The sequence below is a fragment of the Mustela nivalis genome, assembly GCF_964662115.1.
Source record: "Mustela nivalis genome assembly, chromosome: X".
NCBI lineage: Eukaryota > Metazoa > Chordata > Mammalia > Carnivora > Mustelidae > Mustela > Mustela nivalis.
The window spans coordinates 133,153,468-133,167,933 of record NC_139040.1 but is presented as its reverse complement, the minus strand read 5'-3'; the positions used below and the strand labels follow the sequence as shown (position 1 = coordinate 133,167,933).

Here is a 14,466-nt window from a genome sequence, read left to right as displayed (position 1 = left end):
CTTCCCTGAAACACGTTTCCTCTCTAACAGTTGGAAGCAAAAAATAAATAAATAAAATGCATCGGAGACTCGACTCCATCCACGTTCTCACGAGACCGGACTCTAAAAGCGTGTTATACCTCTGTTCCTTCTTTGGGGGGGGGGGCGCGCATCTAGAAACTCGGACAAGCTCCGCGGAGGCGGAGTCCCCTCCAGCCCGGGAGGGTCTGCACCCTCCCGTGTGGCCTGCGCCCGCGGGGCGCAAAATGTAAACGTAACAGTTCACCAAGTGAACCCACCCTGTGGCCTCGGCCGCGTCTCGGAATGAGCAGAAAACCGTGTTGGGGATCCTCACTGCCTGGGCTGAAGTATGACGACAATCTCCGGTGTCTGTCTCCAAAGAGGCAACAGGTCAAGGAGCCTCGTGCGCCCCTGGCTGGGGAGGAGTGGGGTTTCAGGGCACTGCGCCCCGCAGTCAGGGAGGGCGGTTACTCCTTGGTTCCTCGCCAGCAGAAGGTGGGAGTTTGTAAAAACGGTGACACCCTTTGCAGGTCAGGAGCTCTCGGAAAGGCAAGGCCTTCCAGGGGGACCAGAGAAGCTGTCTGAGGAGTCCGATTCTCTTCTGAAGGGTTGTTTTGGACGCAATAGGTAGCAGGGGAAGGGGCATCGGAGGTGGGGCTGCAGAGGTGTCTGGGGCGGGGGGAGGGGGAGGGTTAGCCTCCAGAGTCCCCATCCAGTGCCTGCTGTGCAAGTTCGCAGAGGCTGCCCCAGGCTGGTGGGGGCAGAGATTCTGGTCAGGTAGGGGTGGTGCCTTGGGAGGTAGGAGGTGGGGGACGGTCCTGCAGGGGGGCCTGGGCTGAAGGTTTGACTCTTCCCTGCAGAAGCTCAGGCCTTGCAAGGCCCAGGCCCTCGGGGACGCTGCGGCTGTTGAGAAGGGACTGGGACCGTTCTGGGAGGGGTGGGCAGAATGTCCACCATCAGACCCCTGGGGAGCTGCCCACCTCCCGGGGCTGGCGGTGAGGGGGGCTCTGACGTGAGCAGGTGAGCAGAGGAAAGGTCCCTGTCCCGGACGACTGGAGAAAGTAGCTGCGTCCAGGTCCAGGGTGTCTTCCCCCAACCTGCTTCTCTGTCTGTTCCTCCCTGCTCCGCTCGCCTCGGCCCTCACTGCGCTGTCTACCTGGGACCGAGCTCCGCTGGGGGGTGGGCATCTGGAGACCCCGTGGGGCAGAAGCTCCTCCCCTCACGGTTTCCGGGGCGGGGGTGGGGTGGGGTGGGGGCTCCGCCGGGCGAGGACTGTCAACTGCGGGGCCGCCCCGCGCCCTCACCCCGCGCGCCCCGCGCACCGCTCGGGGCGCGAGCCCTCGGCGTTTTCCCCGCCGCCCCGCGGCATGCATAATGCATGAGGGGCTCTTGGTGATTCCGTGTGATACCCGCGCGCCTCCGCTTTGATTAGAGGGCCGCGGTGACAAAGACCTGTTTGTTACGTTGGGAGGGCTTCCTCGCCTTTCGCCTTTGAAGTCCGCAGGAGGCGGCGGCCTCGGAAACCCCCCAGCCCGACCCCGCCGCTCGCGGGGCCGAGCAGCCCGGGCCGGCGCGGAGAGGCAGCCGCGCAGAGCTCCGCGGCGCAGGATGGAGGGCGAGGCGTCGGAGGGGAAGTGGGGAGAGGGAGGGAGAGTAGGAGGGGAGAGACGGGCGAGAGCGAAACGGGGGAGGGGGGAGCGCGGCGGGGAAGGAGCCGGTCTGCTCCTCCTCCTCTTCCCGAGTGGCGGGGGGACACCCCCTGCCCCTCCCCAGACCGAGGCCCCTGCGGCCGGACCCCGAGTGACTGCACGCAGGCCCCACGATTTCCGGAGAAACCGTTCCCGTCGCGGGGTTCCCGCGGCGCCGCGCTGCACGGAACGCGGGGGTCCCGCCCAGGGGGGCCCGGGTCCCGGACCCGGATTCCCAAACGGTCCGAGCAGGCAGGGCCTCCGGAGCGCGCAGAACGAGGCCCTCCAAAGCCTGCCAGCTCCCCCTTCGCCCGCAGCGCCGCCCCGAGCCGGGCCCGGACTCCCGCGGGAGTGGGGCAGGGGGAGACCGGGCGAGGTGACAGATAAAAGAGGGGGGAGGCGGGGAAAGTCAACTTTATTTGCAGACGGGATGGCAGGCTTGACTTCCGGTGTTGCCAACTGACTTCGTGGTGCCGTTGAGAAAGTGGGTCGTCCTCAGCCTTGGAAAGGGGGCGAGGGAAAGCGTGGCACAACCAGAAATACCTCGATTTCCCCCAAATAAATATCCTCGGCTCCGGGTTCCCGGAAGGGCTGGAGAGGAGGCTGCCTCGGTGCCGCCGCGCGGACGCTAGCGCGTGCCCGAAGGACCGCCGCGTACAAATCAGGTCTCCCCGCCAGCCGCGGCTGCCTCCGAGTCCGCACCCCGCGCGCTCCGGGCGCACGCGGCCTCCCAGTCCCGGGCCTCCGCGGCGCCGGCTCCTCCGAGGTCTGCCAGCCGCTTTTCGCCGCCCCCGCCGCCGAGGTTCCGGCGTCCACGCTCGCGTAGACGCGAGCCCCGTTCCTCCCCCTTTCGGGGTCCTCAAGCCGTTTACCGGTGCCGCCGTGCGCACCGGCTGCCAACCGCTCGCTCCGCGGGCCGCGCCGGCGGGTCCGGCCCGTCATCCAACCGCATCTCCGAGTCGCAGCCGATTCTCCTCTGTGGATCGCGCGTCCCCGGCGCCCGGGGTCCCCTCGGCGTGTCTCCGCAGTGCCGCGCGCGCGGACGCGTCCTGCGGGGACAGGTTCCCCGGCTTGGGCCTGCTGGGCTCCAGGCTGTGCCGGCCGGCGAGGACCTCGTCACCATCGACCAGCTCCTCGAGTTCGGTTTCTCCAGGCATTGAGGGCATGCGGGTACCTGTGTGGGGCTCCGCCGCCCGCGCCCGCTCGCGCGCGCGCGCGCTCTCCCCCTCTCCCTTCCCAAAATTGGATCTTCACCTCTCCACACCAAGGTGCCCAGACGCCAAACAGTGATGAAATGAGAAGAAAGCCAATTGCCGGACTGGAGGTGGGGGAGACATAGCGTCTCTGCGTGCGCCCGCCGCCGAGCCGGGAGCCGTAATTGCTGAAGACAGGGAGCGCGGGGGGTTGGGCGGACGCGGCCTTGTATAAATAGTGAGATCTCAAATTGAAACGCATAAATAACAGCGGGAGGCATCCACCCTCGCACGGACCGTCCTCTCCGCGCGGGGAGGCGTGCGGACCTCAGCCCCGCTCCCAGCCGGCGCCGCCGAGCCCCGCGGACCCCGCAGCCCCCGCGCAGCCATGGAGGAACTCACGGCTTTTGTATCCAAATCTTTTGACCAGAAAAGCAAGGAGGGCGGCGGCGGCGGCGGCGGCGGCGGCAAGAAGGATTCGATCACGTACCGGGAAGTTTTGGAGAGCGGACTGGCGCGCTCCCGGGAGCTGGGGAGCTCGGAATCCAGCCTCCAGGACATTACGGAGGGCAGTGGCCACTGTTCGGTGCATCTGTTTAAGGACCACGTGGACAACGACAAGGACAAGCTGAAAGAGTTCGGCGCGGGGAGGGCTGCGGAAGGTAAGCTCGCCGGACGCCGCTCCGGGGCCCTCCCGGGGACGGCGCCTCCTCGCCACCGAGCCCGCCCGCCTGCCCCTCGCTCCGCGCGCCTGGGGAGGCCCCGGGCGCCGCGGCTCGCTCCGAATTCCACCCCAAACTCTGAATTCACAGCCACGCTCGACGGAAAGGCCCCGGCAACCCGCCGCCAGTCTTTGCGTAAGAAAGAAAGGAAAATGCGAACACAGGACAGGAGGCGAGGGGAGCCGAGGGTGGGCAGGGGCTGGGCACAAGTGCTGCCTGAGGACCGGCTGCTCCCCGCCGCTGGCGCCCGGCGTCGCAGCGGGAACTTCCCCGGGGTGGGGGTCCATCGGGGCGGATGAGCCTGAAAGCAGCGGTCCGCTGTAGGGGCCGCTGGGTACGTGCCTGTGGGCCGCCCAGTCCTCCTGGAGGCTACTCCGCAGCGCGCACGAGGAGAGATCCACGCGCATCTCTCCCGGCGCCCACCGCCTCCTGGCGTCGCGAGCATTTGAAAGGGGCAGGCGTAGAGGACGCGCGGGCCGGTGGTCCCGGGGCGATCGCGCGCAGTCGCCTCTCCCGCCTGGTGAACGCTCTCCGCGCTGTTTCCTCTTTAAAAACTTTCCCCTTGAACCTCGAGGCTTGATCTCAGCTGAGGCGGGCCTCTAAATTAAAACCACTCCCGCGCCCGCAGGTGGCCCGGGTCTGGACGCGAAGTGAAGGCCTCGGGCAGTTGGGGGGGTGCGCAGGCGGCCTCAGGACCCCAGGCTGTCAGAGCGCAGCCGGCTCTGGTGCAGACGCCTCCGTCTTTTCTGCCTCTCCGGATAAGGTCGCCTAGGTTCCCGCCGTTGCTGGGTCGGGGGATACGGAAGGTTCATGGGGGCTCTCCTAGCTGGGCAGGGGTGGTCCCAGCCCCAGGGGTTTCAGACCAAACAGCGCAACCAGCACCGGTCAATCAGAGGCCTAAAATGGGCTGGATTTCTTGGGGGTGGGGGGCACAGTTTGAATTTGGTCGAACGTCTCTTTTTCATTACAAAGAGGAAATACAGAGCCCAGCCATTGGCCTCCACGGGCTCTGTTCCACACGCTGTCCCTGTGCTGGTCCTGCTATAACTAGACCTCCCCGGGACAGACAGCTCCCCTGACCCAAGAAGCCCATGCCTCCTGCTCTTGGGGACCCTATACTTGGGGTCTCCGAGGGGCAGAGTCCTAGGCCATGGCCTTGAAACGGTGCCGATGACCTAGATGTCTTTACGAGGCCTTGACCTGTGGAAGCAGCACGCCGGCAGAGTCTTACAGATCAGCCCCTGACCGCTGGCCACCCAGGTGGCTGGGCCTGAGCTGCCTTACTTCAGGGTTCCCCCACCCCCGGGCACCGTGGGTCACCCCTCGCTCTATCATTTACAGAGTTTGCTTTGAACAAGACACAGCTGTCGCCTGGGTGAGACCCCGGGCCTACACGGGACTTGAGAGGCTGATAGCACCCAGGGCTGACCTCCGTGGTTCCCGACCGGTTCCCCTCCTCCTTCCTAGAGGTCGGGTCCCTCCTCGTCCCCCCTCTCACCGCCCCCTTTCACCGAGATTGCCGAGGCATCGGACCCCAGAAAAGGGGGCCTCAGAAAGAGAACGGAGTACACGCAGGGCCTTTCCAGAAGGACAGAGCAGAAGGGGGCTTCTTTCCTACCAGCTGTACCGTTCCCCCTGGGCTGGGCGCACAGACCCCTGGCCGGGCTCACCCCTGGTGCATTTGTAAAACGGGAGCAAGATGAAAGTCTGGGAGATCTTGGGGTTCCAGAAGAAACCCGGAGGTCTTGGGCTCCTGCACCACGGGTCCTCCCTTCCCGAGCATGCGAGTCTGTGCCGCCGGTTCTTAAGGACTTTGAAGGCCGGCGTGTCAGCTGGGATCAGTCCCTGGGGTCAGACATCAGAGACAGGGAGGAAGGAAGAGTGAGGGGCCGCCTCTAGGACAGGATTTGCGACTGGGAAAGAAGCGGGGTGTTTCTGGCAACGCGGTGCTTTCAGGGGGTGGAAGCGGATTTAAAAATCCAGGCTGGGGTCGAGAGCCCAGCGGTCAGGAGTCTTGATGGAGAGGCAGAGTCTCCCCACAGCCGCTTTCGGTCTTTCCCTCTTGGTAAGTTTCTGGGCTGGGGAATGGAGCGGCCTTCTCTGCTTCAGAAGCGGGGTCTGTGCGGGCAGATTCCGCCAAAGGCCAGCCTCTTCTTGACACCCGGGGACGTCCGTTTAGGGCACGGAGATGCTCTCTGCCGGTGTCCAGCAAGTTCTGCTGGAGAGAAAGCCCCCCCGGAGACGCAGGCGGCCCTGTACCCGCCCCGCCAGCCACGGGTTAGGAGGACTGCCTTTTATTTTTAAATTTCTGAACTTGGGGAGGCCCTGCGTTTCCTAGGAGAGGGAAGGGGAGGTCTCTGAGTTAGAATCAAAATGCTGACATTCTTACCGGATGCTGGAGCCCCCAGTCACCTCCCTCCAGCAAGTACAGATGCTAATACCTTTTTTTTTTTTTTTTTTTGGACTACGAAAGTACCACCGTTGGGGTCCCGGTGGGGTGTGTGTGTCACCGCGCGTGCATATATGTGAAGCAGAGGAGAATGGGAGAGGGCCAGCAGGAGGACCCTGCTTTTTTTCCAGGCACCCCCAGACCCCACAGTGTGCATAGGGTAGGAGCTTTGGTCCAATGCTCTGAAAAAGAGACCAGGGTAGGGGCCTCGCGCGCGCTGAGCTCCACAGCCTCGGGGAGGGAAGCTCCGACCCGCCTGGCACGGCCCGCGTCCTGCGGCTCAGCAACGCAGGGGCAGCGGGGTTTCCAGGCCTGCACCGCAGGCTGGCCCGGGTCTGCCTCGCACCCTTTGCGGGACGCACACTCGGGGCATTCTGCCCAAACTTCTTGGACTTAAAATAATACTTTACACCCCAGTCCCGAGAGGCAGGGGGAGAGTGAGAGTGGAGGTCAGGCTATGTCAGCGTGTCAAGAGGCAAAATTAAGGAAACCGTGGCGAGATGAGGGCCAGAAAACCCGGCGCCGCCCATGCCCGAGTTGTAAGCAAAGACGTGCGTTCCCCCTCGCGCCCCGCCAGTCCGCTTTATCGACCTGACGCTGCCCCGCGGTCGGGGCGCCTTGGCGGCTGGGGCCCCGTCCTCCGCTCGCTCACACTTGGATTTCAGCCGCGTGGCGCAGAAGCCTTCGCCGCAGGCCTCCTCCTCCCGCGCGCGGCCCGCGGGGACCGGCAGGGCGCGCGGGGGAGCCGTGCGCGCTCAGCCCCGTGCGCTCCGCCCGCCCGCAGGTATGTACGAGAGCAAGGAGAAGCGCGAGGACGTGAAGTCGGAGGACGAGGACGGCCAGACGAAGCTGAAGCAGCGGCGCAGCCGCACCAACTTCACGCTGGAGCAGCTCAACGAGCTGGAGCGGCTCTTCGACGAGACCCACTACCCCGACGCCTTCATGCGCGAGGAGCTCAGCCAGCGCCTGGGGCTCTCGGAGGCGCGTGTGCAGGTAGGAGCGCGCGGCCCGGCCCCGCCACCCGGGCCTCGCCGGGTCCCCGGGGCGCGCCGGCTCGGCCCGGGCTGCAGGCCTTTCGCCGGTGGGTCGCACGGTTCCTGCGAAGGGCGAGGCCCCTGCACGTCGAGGTGGTCGGGCACTGGGATGTCTCTTCACCTCTCTCCACTGGGCCTGTTCCCTCCTCCCTTCCGAGGCTCGGGGCCCCCTCCCTCCCGCTCCACAGGGAGGAGAGGCGAGGGGCGAGCTCGGGGGAGTCGCGCACACGGGGCCTGTTGATGAGCTCGGCGGCTGCCCGCGCGGGGCCGGATTAGCCCGGGCGTGGGGGGGGGGCGCGGGGCGGGGGGCGCGGGCGCATGAATTCATGATGTCCCATCTGCCGAGCCGCTGTCTGCTGGGGCCCTGGGCGTGTCCAGCACGTGCGCGGAGGGGACGCTCTGGGAAGCCCTTCCTGGGCATTAGCAACGTTGAGTTAAATTGATTAATGCATTTATGGGGGAGGGTGGCAGAGACTCGCTTCCTCCGCGGGAAACGCAGACCCCACCTGGGAGGTCGGGCCTAGAGCTCCCCGGCAGTCCTTCTTCAAGGCTCTGAGCAGGACAGCAGCGCCAGGGAGAGCCAGGGAAAGCGGGTCAGCCTCTCGGGGCTCTGGGGACCGGTTTTAAATAAACGGAATTAATATTGCCAAGCGGGGAGGGGTCCGCGTGAACGGCACAGCGCCCTGAAGGCCCGAGTTTCCCGTTTCTTACAAGACCAACACAGTCCAACACCCCGTCCCCCTCGCGCTGACTTGCAAAATGAAAACACAAAGGAGTTTTGCAGATACTGTGTTACGGAATCTTTAATTTGAAAAAAAAAATTTTTTTTTTTTCATCCGAGGCCCCCTTGCAGCTTCCCATGTGGCTGCAGCAAATAATGGGTTTTCTTGGGTTGAAATGCAATATCCCACAGCCATTTCCAGCTCTGGTCCCCAGAGCCGGCAGACAGAGAGCCTCCCTACAAGGCGGGACCCACGTGTGGGCGCAGAGTAGGTCTGGACTGCCTCGTCCAGTGGGTCCAGGCCGTTGGGACCTCTGTGGCCACCCCCCTGGCAAAGAGCGGCGGCCCTCGCTGCTGCTCAGGGTGTCTTTTTTCACCGGCCACCCTTCTCGGGGAAGATAGATGACACTGCCCCGTATAAATTAATGAAAAGATTAAACTTTCGCTGAAGGGGACATCAACTTTTATGTCATCTTCCCGGTGTCTCTCGGCCTGGGTTCTGTAATATCTCCCAGGCCTTGATGTACTGTTTCTATAAAAATAAATTACTTCTAATTTAATTGTCCACTATTTCTTTCGGTAGTCTATTACCGAGGAACACCTTAGCACGAGGGACGGAGTGGCAGGAAATTGGTTCTTGGGTGCTTTGCGGACCTTGAGAAAGCCCTAAAACGTCAAGGCGGGGGCGAGGGGAGAGGGGCGTCGTGCGTGGCGATCCGTGCAGAGGTGCATTAAAATTTAACGACTGTAAATAATCATAAAAACAAACACGGGGATCGAACAGTAGGAATCATTTTCTGGTGGCCACGGGGGAAAAGCATCACAGGATGAAGGGGAGGCAGACGGGCTCATAAAAATCAATTAGTGAAAACGAATGGGTCATCCCGCAGACGACGCGGGGGTCTTGGGGGGGGGTGCGTAGCGGCCAGCGCAGGGGACCGAGTTGGAACTCGGGGCGTGATTCCCGTCTCCGAAGGGTTCGGTAATCCTTTTCGGTACAGCGTGTCCCGGGTTGTTAAAGGATAGAGTTTCAATTTAGTGTGGGAATTTGCTGTAAATAAATTGGGGATCCTACGGAAGCTGTTCCTTATTAACCTTTTATTTTTAGTGTCGCTGTGGCACCTCGTATCCCACAGCTGTCAGGGTTATAATGGAAAGTTATGAGACCACAGTGAGGGGCAGGAGGTAATTTAATTACAACAAATATCTTCGGGTTTATGGCGCAGAGCTAAATTAAATGTCATTATTCACTGTCTGTAATGGAAATCAAAAAGAAATCAGATTACACCATTTGTGAAAGAAATCAGTGACTAGCCCTTAATGAAGATATAAGCCCTAAACCAGTGTACTGTACTTCACTTAGCATACTCAGGACTAATTGGAATTGATCGTGAATCACCCCAAGACTGATTTATTATCGCTTCGCGCGAGGGCTAATGCATCACTTTTCTTCATAATCGCACCTCCCCCCCCTCAGAGCCCCCCACCCCTCACTACCCACCCGGCGAGGAAAGCCAGCTTCGACTTCCGGAGTTACAGACGATTCTGTTTTTGAAAAGTGCCCGCACTGGGGGCAGAGCTTGCCCCCGGCCTCGGTCTCCTGAGTGCCCCGAGGAGAGGGAGGGGTTGCGGCCGGGTCCCAAGGGGTCCAGTGCCATCAGGGGTGCTCCTGGGGTGGGGAAGAGTCTGGTGGAGGCTCCTTGTGGGGGTGAGAGAGGAGGCATTGTCAGCGCAGGCTTTGCAGATGCGAGGAAAGGTTTGCGGACCTTGGGGTGCGGAGCGAGGGTGACAGGACGGGGAAAACTTTTCACGGGAACGTGCTGAAAGTTTTCCGAGCTCCCTGTAGCCTGTCCCCATGAGCGTCTGGAAAGCCAGTTCTCAAGGGTGGGTGGGCAATAGCCCAGACTTGGACAAAAACCCTCCTCTTAAGGGTCTGGAGAGGAAAAGTTAAGGTTTCTAATCTGCCTTGTGTGCAGAGGCTCCTCCCCGCGGGCAGTGGGGGTCGGGAAGCAGCCACACTCTCTGCTTGCAGCCCCGGGAGCTCAGGGCACCAAGCTACCCGGGCAGAGTGGCCCGAGGGAGGGGTGTCTTGGTGCTAATTACCCTGCGTGGTCACTGCCAGCCATCGCGGCTGTGAGGGTCAGTGAGAGCGGCGACAAAGCTTCCGGAGGAGAAAGCCTTAGGAAAAACTCAGTGGCTGAGAATATGGAGGGAGGGTCCTCGGCATTTCATCAGGCACAGCCTGAGGGACCCTGTGCTCAAGGACCAGAGCTGTCTGGAGGAGAGGGGGAGCTCTTGAATGCGGGGAGCGAGGAGGAAGCTTTTGGGGGGAACCCTGTGCGCCCCAATTTTGACGGCACACCTGTGCGTCTCGCTGCACCCAGGAGGATCCCACTAATACCCTTTCTCCAAGAGTTAGGTGTTTTGTTTCGTTTTGTTTTGTGCAGAGAGGCTGGTGCCGGAAATTATGGGGTTGCCCCCATTTCATGCATCCAGGACGTTCATGACTTCTTCATATTAAACGGGACCTTCCTGGCTTCCAAGGAGAACATGGAAGTTTCTGGACTCGGGGTGTCTCCAGTTTGGGGGAGGGAGGTCGCCTTTGAAGCTCCTACTCAGGCCGTGCACCCCCTTCCTTGGTGGCTAAGGTCTGCCAGGGGGAAGGTCAGGCTGTCCCAGGGGCTGGCGGAGTGGAGGACGGAATGCCCACCACGATTGTGGAAAGTTCTCGAATCCGTCCGCTGTGGCAGCTCGCAGGCCTTACTGCATGTGGGTGTGAAGGCCTCTGGCCTTGGGGACCAGGCAGGGCCCAGAAGGGAGTTTGGGAATGCGCGGCTGTAGGTCTACGGGAGGGCGAGGGCTCGGTTGGGCGGGAGAGGGCTCTATTGCGCCCTGAGAGGCACAGGGCCTCTGTGCCCCGTCCGCGTGGGACCTGCGTGCGCCCCCTGCGCGCGCCCCCCGCGCCTCGTCTACCGTGGTGCTGGCGAGCAGCCTCAGCTTCAGAGGCCGTCGGGCTCACGGGGCTGCGCGTGTGTCTGCTCTGTCCTCAGGTCTGGTTCCAGAACCGAAGAGCCAAGTGCCGCAAGCAGGAGAACCAGATGCATAAAGGTGGGTGGTGCCCAGGAGGGCGGCGGACGTGGGGGGCGCGTGCGGAGGCCTCCTGGGCGCGCGCAAGACCCCGGTGGTCTACATGGCTCCTTTCTTCCCTTGCAGGCGTTATCCTGGGCACCGCCAGCCACCTGGACGCCTGCAGGGTTGCGCCCTACGTCAACATGGGCGCCCTGCGAATGCCTTTCCAACAGGTAGCGCGTTTTTCTTCCTTCTGAGCCGCGCGCGGGGCCCCGCCACCTCCCCGCCTCCCTGGCGTCCGGCCTCCCCCGGCTGCTCCCGCCCCCGCGGAAGAAAGGCTGCCGCCTTTACAAGGCGGCATTTATAGACCCGTTGGCACGTATTAAAATCACCCTGTAAAACTCCAAGGCTCACCTTTGGGAGGGCCAGGGTAGAAACCCAAACACGATTTTACAAAAATCGGAGTGAAAAAATTAAAAAAAAAAAAAATCCCACCCACCCAGGCTTCCTGCTTGGGGGTGGAGGGGCAGGGTTGCTCGCACTTGGGTGTGAGGTCCTGTGTGTGTACCGAACCCCAACTTGCCTCCCCCACGGCCTCGAGGGGGGGCTGTCTGGGCCCAGGCTGTTGCCGAACCTGGCTCCCCACCTCCCAGCTGGGCTCCTGGGGCTCAGGGTCTGGGGATCCCAGCGGGCAAGAGCTGTTCTCCCTGGACAGGAGTGGCTAGGGTGTCCGCAGGCCCCAGGGGCTGCGTTCGGCTTGGGACCAGCTATGGTGGGCGGTGGAAGCTGCGCGGGGCAGGCGCCTGTCCTCAGAGTGAGAGCGCAGAGCCCGCGCGCTCCCTGCCTCGTCCCAGCGCACGACCCTGGGGTGCGCCCCTTGGCGATCCAACGTTGGGGGGTGTGGAGCACTTATGCTGGGGCGAGCAGGGGTGCTCTGGGACTAGTGGAGGCGTGGCCACTCCCCACCCCTCTCAACCCCTCCCCCACCCCCCCACGGAGCTGTTTTGCTCCAAGGACCAGGCCTGGGTTTATATTTGGATCCGTGTTTGCTGGGGGCCCCCGCGGGTCATCTAGGGAGTGGGTGGTGGACGGTGTCAGCACTAGACACCTGAGAGTGGAGCGGGCGCTGGAGCCCGGGGCTGTCCGACTCAAGGTGCCCAAGCCGGAAAGGACCCTCCGCGCCGTCTTCCGCCCCTGCTGCACCCCTTCCTCCGGGGCGGGGCGGCCTCCCCGCACCACAGAACGGCTCCCCGACTTGGGGTCAGCCATGGGGTCCCGCCAGAATTAGGCCCTTGGAACACGGACAGTCGGTCGGTCGTGCTTGTCAGAGTCGCCCCGGGCGGATGTGAGACGGGGGTCCGGAGCCCGGCTCAGGAACACGTCACAGGTTCAGAGACATTGAGGCTTTCTCGAGGAGGGGAGGCCTGCCAGGACAGGGTGTGGGCGCCCCAGGGCCCGGCGGGTGCGCGAGATGCTGAGACTCTCCAGAGCAGTCAGAGGCCCCCGCGTTCGCACGCGTCCAGAAGACAGTCCGACTCCCCTGGCTGGGGGGGGGATGGTCCCTGGGTGAGGGAAGGGGGCTCCCCAAGGCCCGTCGGGGCGGGAAAGGCCGGTCCGCAGCCGGCCTAACTGCCGGGTCTGCCCCGCAGGTCCAGGCGCAGCTGCAGCTGGAAGGCGTGGCGCACGCGCACCCGCACCTACACCCGCACCTGGCGGCGCACGCGCCCTACCTGATGTTCCCGCCGCCGCCCTTCGGGCTGCCCATCGCGTCGCTGGCCGAGTCCGCCTCGGCCGCTGCTGTCGTGGCCGCCGCGGCCAAAAGCAACAGCAAGAACTCCAGCATCGCCGACCTGCGGCTCAAGGCGCGTAAGCACGCCGAGGCCTTGGGGCTCTGACCCGCCGCCAGCCCCGCGCCCAGCCCCGGCCCCACGACCCCGCCCGCGCTGCGTCCTGCACTCGACCCCTCTGCGCCCCCGGACGGCCGCACGGAAGCCCCGGAGCGAGGGCGCGGGCCCGGGTGCAGCGGCCTCCCTGCCTGGGGCAGCACCGGGCCCCCCACTGGTCCAGGGCGGGGGGCCTTCCGGCACCTCAGGACCCCGCCAGACTCTCGCCGAGACTGTGCGGAAGAGAGCGGGTGAAGGTCAGAGCAGCCAACCCAGCCCTCGGCCACGCAGTCTGTGCGTCCTGGGACCCTGAGCCCCGGGGAGCCTCGCGCGTCCTCCTCTGCTGCCGCCAGCGCCCCTACCCACCTTGTGCATGCGGCCTCCTACCCACCTGGGAAGACCATGGAGTCGACTCCACGCCAAGATCTGGGGCTGGTCTCCGCGGAAGACGCCAGTTCTTGGTTGCCCACCGTTTTACGCACCGCCACGAAGTTTTCATCCGAGGAGAAGAGGAGCGGAAGGACCGGTGTGGATTGCAACGTGGACTTGCGCCTGCCCGGCTAGGGACCCCGTGCTCTGCAGCAATAACGAAACGCGTCTGCCCACCGACCTCCTCGGGACAAGGTGGGGAGAAGGTGCGGGAGACGTGAATCTCCCACTGGTGTCCGTACTTGGGGGGGAGCCTGCATTGCCAGCACCGCTGTCATGCGCACGGCTGGTCCCCGAGCACCGAGTGTAGGATTCCTTCTTGTGCCATAGACCAGGCGACTTTATAACTTTTCCAGTATTTGATTCCCGAATTGACTTGTTCCCCACCCTTGGGCTCTTTTACCGAATTCAGATGCAAATGACTCGCCTAGAGACGCAGGGGCACGTGGTTTTTAGGTCTAATACGGAGGCAGCATTAACTTTAGTCAAATGCAATTAAGTGCAGTAAAAGTGCAATACTGTAAATGTTATAGATTTAAAAAAAAAAAAAAAAAGAAGAAAATAGCCGTGCACTCTTGACCCTGTCAGCTTTGGAACTGTAAGGGCTTTACCGCCTCCTGTGTGCTGCGGGCCTGGCCGTCGGGGGTCCATCGCCAAGATGATGGGCGGGGACGGGTGGTGCAGGGCGCTGGGAATCTGGAGGAAGGGAGGTGTGCAGAGTGTGATACAGCAGGGCCGGGACGTGAGGCCCGTGGCGGAGCCGTTTCTGGGAAGAGAAGCGGCAGGGACAGGCCCTTCCGGCGGTGACTTTGGAGATCGCGTTTGGTCGGGGTTAGTCTGTTCCCGGTTCGATGTCTTCCTTCTCCCGGTGTCCCTCCCCTCCCCCCTTGCCCCGTCCCCACGATTGAGAAAGCACCAAATAGGGAATTATTCTAGAAGCTGGTGTGCGGTGGAAAGCACGCTTGACAGGACAGAACCAAAGCATTAGGGTCCCCAGCGACGCACCTGGGTTGCGGACAATGTGCTTTGCACCTCGTGTCTGGGGTCTGGGGGGCAGTGCTGGTCGGGTCTGCCGGGAAGAGGAAGATAGGACGCCTGTGTTTTTGCCTTAGTCGGCGAGGCCCGCCCAGACGGAAGCCGCTTCCCCATCCTTCCCAGGGCTCCTCACGGGTCACGCCTGGCCTTTCCGGAACTCCCGTGGTTCACTCTGATTCCAGAAGAGGTTTTGATCCGTCCAGATCTGGCGATGGCGATGTTCTTTCCTTCTCCCTGAACTTT

At 63.1% G+C, this 14,466-nt stretch overlaps 1 protein-coding gene across 1 annotated transcript; it reads left to right on the top strand.

Moving 5' to 3' along the window:
* Nucleotides 1-3,110: 3,110 nt before the first annotated feature.
* LOC309855865 (short stature homeobox protein) lies at nucleotides 3,111-13,623 on the top strand. Its single transcript, XM_082716506.1, has 5 exons — nucleotides 3,111-3,543; nucleotides 6,837-7,045; nucleotides 10,858-10,915; nucleotides 11,021-11,109; nucleotides 12,526-13,623. Exons 1-5 carry the CDS (start codon nucleotides 3,270-3,272, stop codon nucleotides 12,769-12,771), a joined length of 876 nt encoding a protein of 291 aa, XP_082572632.1. The 5' UTR covers nucleotides 3,111-3,269; the 3' UTR covers nucleotides 12,772-13,623.
* The last annotated feature ends 843 nt before the right edge of the window (nucleotides 13,624-14,466 follow it).

Excerpts from the sequence above, each read along its gene's own strand:
- LOC309855865 (XM_082716506.1), top strand. The coding sequence starts at position 3,270 with ATGGAGGAACTCACGGCTTTTGTATCCAAATCTTTTGACCAGAAAAGC. Across the intron at positions 3,544-6,836 it reads CGCGGGGAGGGCTGCGGAAG|GTATGTACGAGAGCAAGGAG; the intron begins GTAAGCTCGCCG and ends GCCCGCCCGCAG. Across the intron at positions 7,046-10,857 it reads TCTCGGAGGCGCGTGTGCAG|GTCTGGTTCCAGAACCGAAG; the intron begins GTAGGAGCGCGC and ends CTCTGTCCTCAG.